Source organism: Aythya ferina (genome assembly GCF_964211825.1).
Source record: "Aythya ferina genome assembly, chromosome: 14".
Taxonomy (NCBI): Eukaryota; Metazoa; Chordata; class Aves; order Anseriformes; family Anatidae; genus Aythya; species Aythya ferina.
The window spans coordinates 19,741,708-19,754,930 of NC_140312.1; the positions used below are offsets into that span (position 1 = coordinate 19,741,708).

Below are 13,223 nucleotides of genomic sequence, written 5' to 3' on the forward strand. Positions count from 1 at the left end.
CCAAGGGCCTGGAGCTCTCCCAGCGCCTTGCACCTGTGAGCAAGGTGCATGATGCGGCTTTCCAGCCCTAGCACAATTAATTTAGCCCCCACAAATCCCATGTGCACTTACGTTTGCGCCAAGGACAGCATGAGACACCGGGGTGTTTCTGAAAGGCAGGGAGAAGCAGAGTTACAGCGGAGCTGGGCTCCCTCCAGCGCCCACGAGGCAGGCAGGGGACAGCAGGAGCCGGGGCTGGGGACACTGCCGGTGAGGTGGCAGCAGCCACACGAGTGGAGGGATGGCAGGTTGGAGCTGCTCGCACGCACAAAGTGCTGGCCAGTGACAGTATGATGGCAGCTGCGCTTCTGGGGCACCGGTACAGCTGAACTGCAGTGTGTAGGCACAGGGCAAACCCTGAGGGAGGGGGCAGCCCAGTCCTGCCTCCTCATGCTACAAGGATGGGGAAACTGAGGCAGGAGGCACAGGGGGAGTGGATTGGAACAGAACCCCAAAACCAGAACAGCCGCCGGTTCCCCATGCGTGGGACCCCTCAGCCAGGTGGCACCCAGGGGTCACCTCCCGCCCCCTCACCTGCTTGCTGCCAGGGGGCACAGCGCTGGCTCTCAGCACCCTCGCCCTCCTCGCTGCCCCCTGGGGATTCCAGGACGAGGGGCTGAGGCTCTGGTGGCGGTGCCATGCTCCCGACGTCTCCCTCCTCCGTGCCACCCACCTCCACTTCAGCCACAGGCTCCTCAGTGGAGAAGGCCTCCGGCGACGGGCACAGCGTGGGCTCCCTGGAGGCTGGGGCTTCCCGGGGCACAGAAGGCTCGAGTGGTGGCTCATCAAGGAAGGAGAGCCAGTGGCCCAGCTCGGGATTGAGTCTCTTGGACCGGCGGACAGCGTAAATGGTACTCTCTGGCCGCCGGGCTGCCTTCCCTGTGGACACAGCTGAGGCGCCCACGTGCTTCCCAGCCTCCTCCTCCAAACTGCCAGGTTCCTGTGGAGCCTTCGCCTCGGCCCCGAGGCTCTGCCTTGGCTCCGCTTTCTCTGGCACCACTTTGGCTCTGGATTTGCAGGTCCCACCAGTGTCCGCCCCATCCTGCACTAGCATGGCGGGGCAGCTGGCAGCGGGCAGCTGGGCAAAGGAGGCATACACGGGCTTGCCCAGGCGGTAGGGCTTGCTCACATCACACAGCAGGTCCCGTGCCAGCAGCTCCTTCAGGATGGAGAAGGATGCTGCAGGCTTCTTGCAGCCCCCGGCTGCCTGCCAGGTGCAGCCCAGCTGGCTCTCAGCACCACCAGGGTGTCCCGGCTGCGGGGGACAGTCCGGTTTGGCTCTCTTGAAGGGGCTGCTGCAGGGCTTGGGCTTGGCGTCAGTGGCATCGTGGGCGGGCAGCTTCCGCGGCGGCAGGCAGTAGGTGTGCATGTAGCGGATGAGCTCCACCACCGTGTTTATCTCCCCGTCGCAGGAGAACCAGCTGCCGGCGCCATCCTCCGCCGAGGAAGGGGAGGTCATTGCGTCACCGGAGCTCAGCGAGTCCTCGCTGGAGTCGCTGTCGTCCTCGTGGTGGGCGCAGTTGCCTGCGGCAGAGTGGTGGCGGCCACCGGGACACTCCTCTGGTGCGCGGAGGGCTGAGGTCTGTGTCCAGGGGGCCGCTGAGGTGAGGTGCCGGTGCAGCTCAGTGCAGCTGCGGCTCTGCACCTGCGGGATGCTCGCCCTCCGGTCCTGGGGAGCCTCCACCTTGGGAGAGAAGAGGGGAGATGGTGAGCCCCGCGCCTCGCCCTCACACACAGCCCCAGTGCTGAGGGGACAGAGCCGCCCAGGGTAATGGGGCTGCTGGGGATAGCGGGTTTCCCTCAGGCATGCCAGGAGGCAGCTCCTCCTCCCCAGGAAGGATTTGCATCTGTTCCCAGGCAATCTAATTTGCCCAGCCTAACGCACTGCACAATTACCATTAGCCAAGTAGAAAAATCTTTGATGGCAACTTCTGCTGGGATGCAGGAGATTAGTTTAGGATCAGGCTCTGTGGTGCGACAGGCAGCTCTCCCCAGGCCGAGTGATCCCACATTTGGGTGTAAATCATCAGGGTAAGGGGGGGCGAGGGGGCGGCTTTCATGAACTAGCACCCGGTGAGACGGAGAGGTCTGAAAATACCTTTGTGCAGGGCCTCGAGGGTCGGGACTTAGGGGTCCCCGGGCGCCGGGCACTCCCGTCTCTCTGAGCCTCGCAGCTGGGAGGCGCGTGTGATGGAGAGAGGAGCAACTTCTTCAGCTGCAACGAGAAGCGGCGAGAAAGCGCGTCGGCACCGCAGCGACAGCACCACACCTCTGCCGGGGGCTGCCTGCGCCCCAGGGGCTGCAGGCTGTGCCCACTGCTAAGCGTCCAATTCAAAAACCGGGGGGGTTGATAAAAGGGCACAGAGGGGCTTCACGCTGGGGCTGCGAGCAGGCACCTGTCAGTGCTCAGCAGCGCTCAGCCTCCTTGCCCAGGACCCTGCAGAGGGCAGGGGTGGTGGGGACGGGGGCAGAAGCAGGGAAATGTGCTCCCCAGGGCCATTCCCAGGCTCCGACCAGACTCGTGGGAGCTGTCGTGGCATCCAAACGTCCATCAGCTTTGTCCCTAGGTGCCAGGATTCACGTTTCTATGCGTGACTGATTTGGACAGCTTACTTGGGTCGCCCTGCAAGGCTTGTTCAGCTGCGACATCCAGAAAGGGGCCTCCCTTCGTTAATTAGCTTGCAAAGCATTTTGCAGATGTAAAGCCCGGCGGGACATGCTGAGGGCTGGCTGAGGATCTTCCCAGCCTGCTTCATTCAAAGACTCCCCTGCAGTCCCCCGGGGTGGTCAGAGCAGGGTTTTCCTCAGGTTACACACAGCGCAATCCGTTCTGACAGCGAGGTTAGCAAAACTCTTCCCTTCTACTCAAACACTTTTTTGGTCAGGAAAATATAAAATAAATTTATCCCCCAGCCAGCAAGGATGACGTTTCGTGTCCCACCCGTCACACTATCAACCAGAGGCGACAGTGGCTCAGCAGCAAGGTGACTGCGGAGGGGCTGCATGGAGGACACAGACTGGGGGCTCGGCCCCCCTGTGCTGGCCTGTGAGTTTGGAGACCCCCAGGTCGGGCTGAGGGATTTTTAAGGGGTGATAGGAATGGGGGGGTTCCTGGGTCAGAGGCTGCCAGGAGACATCAGCCGGGATGCCTGCAGCTTTGGGCGTGCAGCTCCTGTCAGTGGAAGCAACCAGCACCTTTCCCCTCCCTGCAACGTATACATCCTGTATATACACATCTGTACTGCGTGTGATATATACACCCACCTGTGCACAGGACTGGGGGCGGTGGAAATGCACGCTCTCACCACTGGATGTCACTCCTCCCCGACACAGCGCGGTTTGGGGAACACCCCGGGCAAGGCTAAGGGGTAAAGGCTAAGGGGGAACCGTGAGCCCCCGGAGGGAGCGGGCTGGGTGCCCCCACCCCAGGGGACCTCCCAGGAGCAGCGGAGGGCTGCAGCGAATGCTGCCCCTTAGCACGGGCCAGGACCAGGAGTGGGGCTGGAGCCCCAGCACCTCAGGGGACCGAGAGGGATGCTCTGGTCACCAAGGCTATTGGGGCCGGAGGCCACATGTGGGGGCATGGGGGTGGTCAACCCTCCTGCGAGGGCAGCAGGGAGCTCAGTCCTGGGGACCCGGGGCAGAGCCAGGCAGGAGCAGGCACCTTCCCTGGGGTTTGGGGCTGAGGCTGGGATGCACTACAGAGAGCCCTGGGCAGCCCCACAGCCTGGCCTTGCGAGAAAAGGAGGTGTGTGGGTCCTGCCAAAGCCACCCCCAGCACTGTGACACCCCCTGCAGGCGGCGCCCGCCCCCTGGGTATATATAGAGATATTTATATACACACAGCAGCAAGCAGCTTGTTCCCGTGAGGATGGCGATGGAGGTGACAGCAATGATGCAGAACATGTATACGTATACAATACAAGTATATGCTTTGGTATTGACGGTTAAAGAGAGTTTTAAGCCTAGAATGAAAAAATTCAGACCTTTGCTTCCTATCATACCCATGCAGCCGGCTTATCAGGGGCTCATCCAAATCCACCTTAAACAGTAGGAAGTGGGTTCTTACTAGAGACAGCTCATCAACCTCGGGGGCCAGGGGCGGCCCCCCCGAGACCGGGGCAGCGGGTTTGGGGGAAGGGGCAGGCGAGGTGTAGGCATGGTTGAGCGTGTCCCCCTCTTCCAGAGCTCGGAAGGCAGCCAGGCCCACGTCAGCTCCCTGAATATCATCCAAAGTCTCGGTGAGGGCCGCCAGCAGCGCTTCATTCTCGCTGTCTATTATCTGAAAGGAGCAAAGAGAGGGAATCAGGCTGAGCGAGGCACCCGTGGTCGCTCTCTCCGGGGGGGCACGTCAGGCTGGCAGGGGGCCATGGGGGGATTTACCCCCCTCTGGGGCAAGGAGATGGGAGCAGGAGAGAATGACTGGGGCAGGGATGTTATCTGCCCACCCACAACCCCGGCAAACCCCACGGGAAAAATAATAGAGAGCATCTTCTGTCCTTAGAAGCAAAGCACAGTGGGAACGGGGGCGGTGATTAAAAGGCTCCTTGACCAAATGATCCCAGCTTTGGGCTGTGAGCCCCCTGGTGCTAGCTGGAGGAGATGGCGGGGGGAAGGAAAGGTGGAGAGCCCAGCCCAGGGCTGCCCAGGGGAAAAGAGAGCGCAGCCCCCTGTGAGGGCAAGGGCGACAGCCCCCACGGCATGGGGAGAATGACCCTAGGCAGGCTCCATGCACGAGGCCCCTTCCTGCTGGCAGTACAGTGCAAATGCCCCAGACAGGGTGCAGAAGCAGAGGAATGGCCCAAGTGAGCCAGGATTTGGCTCATTTTGGTCCTCCTCCTCAATAGGCTCAATGTAAACCATACCCAACAAGAAGCAGGCTACTCTCAGGTATAAAATTAGCACGGGACAAGTTCGGGCTCTCGGTGAGGACTGCGGGCTGCACAGAGCCTCCCTTATTTCTCTCTTCTTGTTTAAAAATTAAATATCTTGAGTTCCATGCCCTAACCTTGCTTGCAGTTACTAGAGCAGGCTCCAGGGAAAGGCAGTAGGATACTCCATTTTTGGCTCCATTTCTTTTTCTCCTGTTATTGGCATGAGACTGCTGTGCACACAAGTTCAGAGGGATACATATCATTATACGCTGCTGCTCCTAACGGGCCTGCCTTTTGCATTTCTTTTCTGTTTATCTTTTCCCCAGGAAGTTCAGCGGAAAATATGCATCTCGTGATGAAGGTCTGTCAGCTGGACTGGACCATTTTCAAGCACAGCAGCAGCACAGCAGAAAAGCCAGAGGGCTGTTATTATGGCCAGTTTAGAAAATATCGGGGCTTTTTTTTTTTTTTTTTCCTCCTTTCTTTAAGAACAAATCCTCTTCCTTCCCAACAAGCAACCCACTGCTTGGAGACCAGAGAGACCCAGCATGCCACAACCAAGCTGGCCTCCTTGTACCAGCAGGAAGCACCTGGCAATGCTCAGCAGTGCACGGCAGCCCCATCCCAGGAGGATGGGGCACATTGAGGCCATGGCACAAGAAGAGGGAGGATTTTGGAAAGGCAGCCCTGCTGCTCCTGGCTCTCCTCCTCTTCCTCCCACACCCAAGGGCTGCCCTGTGCCCTGGAGAGCAGGGAGTGTTTGCTCTCCTTAGGCACAGCTGTCAATGTCAGCATTGGAGACCAGACATCGTGCAGCTTGCTTTTTTGCACCAGCGCTCAGTAGTTCGGTCACCCCTGCCCCACTGGGGCTCCAGCAGCCCCTGCCTGCCTGCAGCTGCTGCAGTGCATGCCCTGCCGTAGGGTGCATCCACTCCAGGGAGGCAGAGGTGGGTGCTGGGGGCACCCCCACCCACGGGCGCTCCCCGGCGTGCACAGAGGTGATGCTGAAGCTGGAGAGCACAGCACAGGCGGGCTGGCACAGCAGCCCTGCTCTGCTCGGCACCTCTTCATTAGCCTTGCTCCGCTAGCTCCATTTAGACCCAGTGCACAAATTAATGGGAGCACTAATCAGCTGGGGAGGAGATATTAATAGCTGTCCCCCCATACCTCCCCTCCCTCCTCTCCCCTCCCCTGCACTCCGCACGCCTCTGCCCTCGGCAGTCGCCCATGGGAAGGTGCAAGAGAGCGGCCTGGGACCAGCAGCCAGAGGGATGTCTCCCCACGTCCCTGTGTCCCCGGGGTACCTGGAAGAGCTCGGAGTCATCGGTGCTGTACTGGCTGGACTCGGTTTCGGAGTGCTCCGCACACCACTGCAACTCGCTGAAGCAGCTGGCGGAGTCCAAGTCGCTGGCGTCCAGCTGGGACAAATCGATCTCGGGGAAGTCAGAGTAGAGGTGCTCCTCGCCAGACACCTCATACTGCAGAGAGAGGAAAAAGGAGGTGAGCTCACAGCCACACCACAGCACGTGGGGCTTTGCAGGGGACACCCAGGCTGGCAGCAACAGACTGCAACCAGCAGCAACAACAGCAGGACGGCTAGGACCTGGGGGAGCCGTGTCCCCACATGCCATTGCCTCTGCTCGAGCACATTACTCAGAGCCCAGACGAAGCTTTTTGGAATAAAACTGGCAAATGGATCAAGGGAGACCAATTACACAGCAGCTGAGAGAGCACGGAGCACCTCCTCACTGTGCTTTTTGCAAACCGGTTTGCGCAGCCTGGCACTGCCATCAGTGGGCACTGAAAGCTGCCCTGCTGCCACCAGCGAGCCCTCGCGGCAGCACCAGGCACGTGTGGAGCCTGCATGGGAAGGGCCTCATTGCTCCAGCAAGCAAACAGCTGCCAGTGCCCTCAGACGAACCTCAGCAGCCCTTCCTGCCTTCAATGGTGCAAGGCTGACCTCCAGGCTCGTTGAGCAGCTGCCCCGGCAATCAGCAGCAATGGAGGGGGGCAAAAGGCTTAGGGCACACACAGGATGCAGTGCATGGGGCAAGGCTCTGAGGGGTGGCTTCATGCCGTTCAGCCTGGCTGTTCCCATCCCCATCCCTGTCCCTGCTACATGGCAGTGAAACGCACGGTGACAATCCTTGGGAAGGTGCACATCCCACGGCACCACAGAGGCACTGCAGCCCCCCACACTTCTTGCACATGGAAGAGAAAATGGCATGGAAAAACATCAATGACCAGGAGCACATGGGGTGACCTGAGCTCTAGGAACCAAGCTAAAAATACCCATTTAATCACCAAAAGCAGCTGAGATCTGCCCTGCTTCCACCTCGCTACTTCACTGCCTCCCCAGCTCTCTGCATGGCCAGCCCCTGCCTGCCCCGTGCCCAGCATATAGCTCCCTCCTGGATGCATCCCCAGCAAAAAACCAGGGCTCAGACCCAGAGGTGAAAGGTCTGGTGCAGATCCACCTGGTATTGGCTGCCCAGGGGGAGTTTTCTGGTGATGAGGGAAACAAGCTTATTTACACAGCAAAGGGATTTTGGAGCAGGCAAACATCTGAGCACGTGAGAGGCTGAGGAGGCAGAAAAACACGGTGGCCTCCACTTCTGCTGTGCTAACAGGCTCTCCTCCGACACACAGCAGGGGGAAAGGGGTCTCAAACCGAGCTCCAGGAAGGGCAAAGATAGGGTTTCTCTCTGTATTGTCTTTTTTTTTTTTTTTTTTTTTTTTTCCCTTGGGATAATTGAGGATCATAGATGACGAACTTGGTGTCTCCCCAAAGGATGGTCCTGTGCACAGCAAGGCTGGGGTCTTCAACCCCTCCCAGCAAAATTTTTGCTCACTGGGTGCTCAGAGCATGTGCAGTGGGATGAAAGGTCCCAGTTCTCATCGCTGCCAAGTCTGGGGATGCAGATCTCCCTTCAGCCCAGCTCAGCCAGCCCTGCTACTACACGTTCGGTGCCCTCTACTCTCCCAGGCACGTGTGTTACCTGCTGTGCCTCCTTCCTCCCTTCCTTCCCCAGCTCCTGCACCTGCCCCAGAAAACATCCTGCAACAACTTTGGCTCCCCCTTCTCCCCAAATCTTCCCATGGGAACACAGGCAAAGGGTTCTATTTTTAGAAAAGCCATACACATATATAAACGTGTGTGTGTGTGTTCAATTAAAAATAGCAAAGCAGTCAAATCCTCCTGCTCCTTTTGATATGCCACAAGGGAAAAGATCTTGATACTGAGATCACAAGGAGCAGCTGACAGCAGTGCTTGGGACGTCTTTTGATCAACTCCACAGATGTGACACGTCCCCGTTGGCAACAGGGCTGGGTAAAAATAAACTCCTGCAAACCAACGCTGCTGGGCTGCCCTGGCTGGGCACACTGGAGGCAGGCACTGGGGTCAGTGTCCCCACGGTGCCCTGCTGCTCGCGGCGTCCCCAGGCAGTGCCCGGCCGTGGATGCTCCTGGATTCCTGGCTCACATAGGTCAGGAGCACCCCCAAAATCCACCTTCCTCCTTCCTGGCAGGGCATCCCCACACCACTTGTTCGGCTGGGAGGATTCATTTCAGGCCAGCAGCACGGGAGGGGAGCACATGCTGACACTGCCGGTGCGGTACCGGTGTGGGGCTGCTGTGGGCACGAGAACTCATCTGCTCCAGTTCTCCGTTTTCCCACCCTTTCCACTTCCTGCTGCCTTGGGAGAGGAGTGAACTTTTGTTCTAATTTTATTCGGGAGTTTGTAGGAAGATCAGCCCTGGGTTCTTGGTGTGCAGCCAGCAAATACCCATGGAGACACGCTCAAAAATTCGGAGGCATCCTCCAGCCCAGACACCTGGCCTGTGCGCGCTGCAGCACGGCTGTGGCCATAGCTGCCGGGGGCTCTGCAGCTTCTCCAACCGACCTTGCTGCCAAGGAGGGCTGCGAGGGGACCCCATGCCCCTCACCTGCACCCTCTGGGGACACGGGAGCTGAAGCCTCCGTTGAGGGTTGCCCCAGGAAGCAGGCAAGCACCCTCACTCACACCGAGGCTTTTTGCTCGTTTTGTGGATTTGTGCTTGTTTCGTGTCCTTGTGGTGCTGGCCATCCCAGGAGCACCTCTATTGCACCTCCAAGGGGACCCGGTAGAGCTCAGCCATGAATTCCTGCTGCCGTGGGGCCAGCGGGTGGGATATCACCCTGGAAAGCTCCCTCTGTGCTGGAGCCACACTAACCCCAGCATGGGCATGTGTAGGTCTTATCTCTGCATAGAAGTGAGCCCAGCTCTAATTCAAATATTGGATTCATGAGACAGGAAATGTTTTCCTCTTTTTCAACGTGAACTTGGGCTCCATGGGCTAAACCAGCTGCTGGTGAGCGTGGCAGGGGCCGGGCCGGCATGCCCCCACGACAGTCCTACCCAGCAGCCGCCCAGCGAGGTGGCTCGGTCTGATGGTGCCTGCAGTGCTCAGCGTAGGTGCTGGCGGATGATGAGCATGAGGACGAGTTCATCTCACCCTGCTCTTCAGTTCAGCTCCCCTCGATGCACAGCGGTGAGCCCTGCAGGTCCCCCGCCTGCTGTGCATGGCACCAGTGAACCATTCCTGCAGCTGGGCTGTGGCAGAGATTTTCCTCATCCCCGGGATGGAGCAGGTAGGAACTGCCCTTCTCTACAAGGCTCCTGCCTCCAGCCCCTTGAAGAAGCAGCCAAGAGCTCTGCAGCCCAGCTCCAGGCACAGGGGACAGGTGGGCAGCCCGTTCCTGTGCTCAGCGAGGCTGCACGAGGGGTGGCCTCTGAAGGCTGCCAGCGCAGAGACGCAGCTGGACGGGGCACAGCAGCCTCTCAATAACTCAATCTCAGGTAAGCCTGTAAGGCCAGATTTGTGCCGCTGCTTGTATCCGTGTCCCTGGGATGCTGTGTGATCGGCCTGCCGCTCACCTGCCACTTCGTTGCTCCCTGCACCCAGCGAACAAAAAGGGAAGGAAAACAGGGGCTGCCTGGGGAGGCCAAGGGACAGGGGCAGAGGCCGCGTCCTCGTGGAGGAGCAAGGCCGTGACTCACCCCACGAGCAGCCTCCTTCCTCCGCACCACTAAGTGCCTGCTCAAGGCATTAAGGGATAAATGTACATCCACACACAGGAGGCAGAGCCCCAAATTAGCCCATGGCATCCTGGCTGCAGCTCAAACTGGTGAGAAAATGCGGAGAACTCTCAGGAAGTGCTGGCCCCACTGCCTGCCAGGTGCAGGTGTGGAGCCTCCCGCTCCATGCCCTCATCCCGAGTCTGTGTCTAAAAAAGAATGAAAATCCTCGGGCAGGGGTATTGGAGGCAGCCATATGGGCTTATCAGGGAAATCCGTAATTACAGACTGCTTGAAATGGGGATTGCAGACAAGCGGGGAGGCAAACACTGTGCGATTGTTTCACTGGGGTGAACTGGGCAGGCAGCAAGGGGCTGCCCCCTGTCCCAGGGCCACCTGTCCCTGGTGCCATGGCCCTTGTAGGACGGATGTCTGATGCTCCGGTGTGCAGCCCTGGGTCCCAGCATGGAGGCAGGGAGGCGAGGGGGGCTCTGGCCATGCCCCGGCGTGCACCCTGCAGCTCGCGCCAAACCCAGCTTCTCCCTGTCCCCAAGCTGCCACCAGCTCCTTGTCACCCGCGGGGATGTGCCGGCTCCCTTGCTGTCCCCCGATAAGAGGTGCCGGCACGCGGTGGGCAGCTCCCCATCGGTGCCAGGAAGGGGGCAGAGGTGGGGATGGATGGAGGAGAGAGCTATAAATAAGCGCAAATACAGCAAGGAGGCACCTGGCCAGAGCTGTGAAGGTCACCGGAGCGTGTGCCTGCAGATAGCAGCCCCCTTCCCCATGGCATTTGACAAAATGTCACTCTGAAGGAGGAGGCACAGTGTCAGGATGTGCCTGCAGCCCAGCCACCCCTCGGCACCCCGAGATATTTATAGGCAGCATGCTGGGGTCCCCATGGGACCTCTCCCTGCAGAGCCCTGGCCCTGGGACAGGGACGAAAGGAGAGCTGCAGGGCAGCGAGATTGGGGACTTTGCACAACAGCACCTTTGGGGGGGCAAGGAGCGCAGAACCCAGCTTCCCGGTTCTGCACAGGGCTTGCGACACCTCACTGCCCTGCTAGGGTCAGGGGATTTTGCCCTCTGCACTCCCTTTTTTTTTTTTTTTAATCAATATCGATCTGTTTTATTGATCCAGCCCAGTCGGGAGAAAAACTATGCTGCTGCATGGGGGAGCCCTGGTGCCCCGCACAGCAACCTGCACCAACACCTTGCACTGCACGGTGCACCAGCACCCCGCACAGCACCCCTCTCCCCAGGCAAGGTGCCCAGAAGCTGTGTGGGCAGCACAAGGCACCCGCTGGGCCACTCAGCGCAGGGCCTGGGGCACGGCCGTAGTCAAAAGCACAACGAAAGTGTTCTCATTCACTGACTTTTGTCTTACATTAGAGGGGTATAATTAAGATCAACCACGAGATGCGAGTAGTAGGAAATATTAAACTTTAACTACAAACAATAAACATGAACTTGCCAAGGTGTCTTTGATATGGAGCAAAGATGGAAGAAATTGCAGTAAACTATCCTTGAGTCACAACATGGATCCAGAAGAAAGGAGTCTGAGATAGTGGTGATAATGCCCTGAGTAAACAAAGGTGTACTGGAACATTTCAAACAAAGGTGTGTCGAGTTTAGGAAGAAGGGCAGCAGCAGAGTTCTTACATCGCAGCTTGCAGAGCTGCATGCTAATTCCGCACCCACGGCTGTTTATTTGGGCTCAGGGTGCAGATGCCACTTCATTTCTGCGTGGGATAGGCACAGACCTCAAGCCCCTGCCATGCCTGGATGCGCTGCAGGCACTGCAGAGCCCAAAGCCCCACACCACTGCCATCACCCCCTGTGCCACCACCACACCACCAGGCACAGGCAGCAAACCAGGCCGGGAGGTTATTTTGTCCCATGCGATGAAAAGGGGCAGCAGGCAGATGCAGTGGAGGACAGGATGATCCCCAAGAGGGCCTCTCATCTCTCAGCACCAGTTAATGAAGACGCGACTGCTGCCAAGCGTGCAGGATGCGCTTTGCTGGGCAGAGGCTGCCAGCTGTGGCGGCGCAGGCACACACAGCAGGGTGCCAGTAGTGCTCAGCACCCAGCTGGGACACAGAAGTCCTGTCCAGGGCAGTGCACTATCAGGCAGCTTTGGCCCCCATCACGACTTTATCCCACACCCACGGAGCAAACCGGCAGAGCGTAGAGCCAGTCCTGAACCCCCACAGTGTTTTAATGAACTCCATGCTATCTGCCCCAAAACCAAAACTAGGAGCAGCAGATGGCGCGTGCCCAACCAGGTGGCCCAGGTGGTGTGGGTACTGCCCCTGAGGATGGCCATGGGGGCAGGGGGCAGTGGGGCCTGCGGGGGTCAGGCTGTGCCACGGGACTGGGCGCGCACCTGACTCAGCGGGGAGCTGCCCCTGAGCCAGGCTGTTTGTCACAAAAATTCCCCACCACGGCAACTCCTGCCTTTTGAAAGGATAATATGAGCAGGCAATTATTTTCAGCCCTTCCTCTTGAGATGCTCTGGCTGCCAGGGGCCACATGACGGTTGTGGGCAGAGGGAGGGCCCTGCTGGGTCGGATGGGGTTGGCGGGGGGGCCAGGAGGAGGAGCGGCCCTGCCTGCCCCTTGGCCACCAGCCACCGCTTCGCTCCTCCAGCCTGCTCTGTCCCCTAGGAACTGCAGATGTCCTCCCCTCGTGTATCCCCCTGTGGCCATCACCAGCTCGGCTCCACAGGCACTGCTCTTTATGGGAACCACGCGCTCACCTGAGCCCCTCACAGATGCTCCAGTCGGGGAAGAGCAAAACCCTGCCAGGAGGCAGCGAGCAACTGTCCTGCGGTTCCCCGCACCACGAATGCCAGAGAGGTTGAACCAGTAATAGCACGGGGAGGAAACCAGAGATGCTTCCCACAGGGAACGTGGTACAAATCCCCGTCCCATGCCACGCCGGGTTCCTGAGCTGCCTCCGGAGCTGCCCACACTACAGGCACAAGCAGAGCCACGTGTCTGTGTTGTTGCTCTCGTGAAGCTCCCCTGGCCATGCCAGCTCCTGTGGTCCTGGGAACCCATGAACTCAGGGACTCGTAAAGGTGGTGTGGAAAAGCCAGGAGGCTTTTGGGGTTCTCTGGGAAATGGCGAGGGACCCAGCTGTCCATCTCTCCATCCAGTGGCACGCCGCAGTGCTTGCTGTCTAGAGGCTGGGAATTGGCAGGAGAAGTGAGGACAGCAGGGGATGAGCTACAATTATTGAAATACAC

The 13,223-nt window shown here is 59.1% G+C and overlaps 1 protein-coding gene across 1 annotated transcript in view; it reads right to left on the minus strand.

Annotated features, from left to right (window-relative positions):
- Positions 1-13,223, minus strand: part of PPARGC1B (PPARG coactivator 1 beta) — a 44,173-nt gene that overhangs the window by 9,827 nt on the left and 21,123 nt on the right. The window contains exons 2-6 of the mRNA XM_084535983.1: positions 6,218-6,391; positions 4,109-4,321; positions 2,138-2,254; positions 574-1,723; positions 112-148 (exon numbers count right to left, since the gene is read on the minus strand). Of these exons, the coding sequence (XP_084392109.1) occupies positions 112-148; positions 574-1,723; positions 2,138-2,254; positions 4,109-4,321; positions 6,218-6,391 (1,691 nt within the window). The remainder of the gene's footprint in view (positions 1-111; positions 149-573; positions 1,724-2,137; positions 2,255-4,108; positions 4,322-6,217; positions 6,392-13,223) is intronic.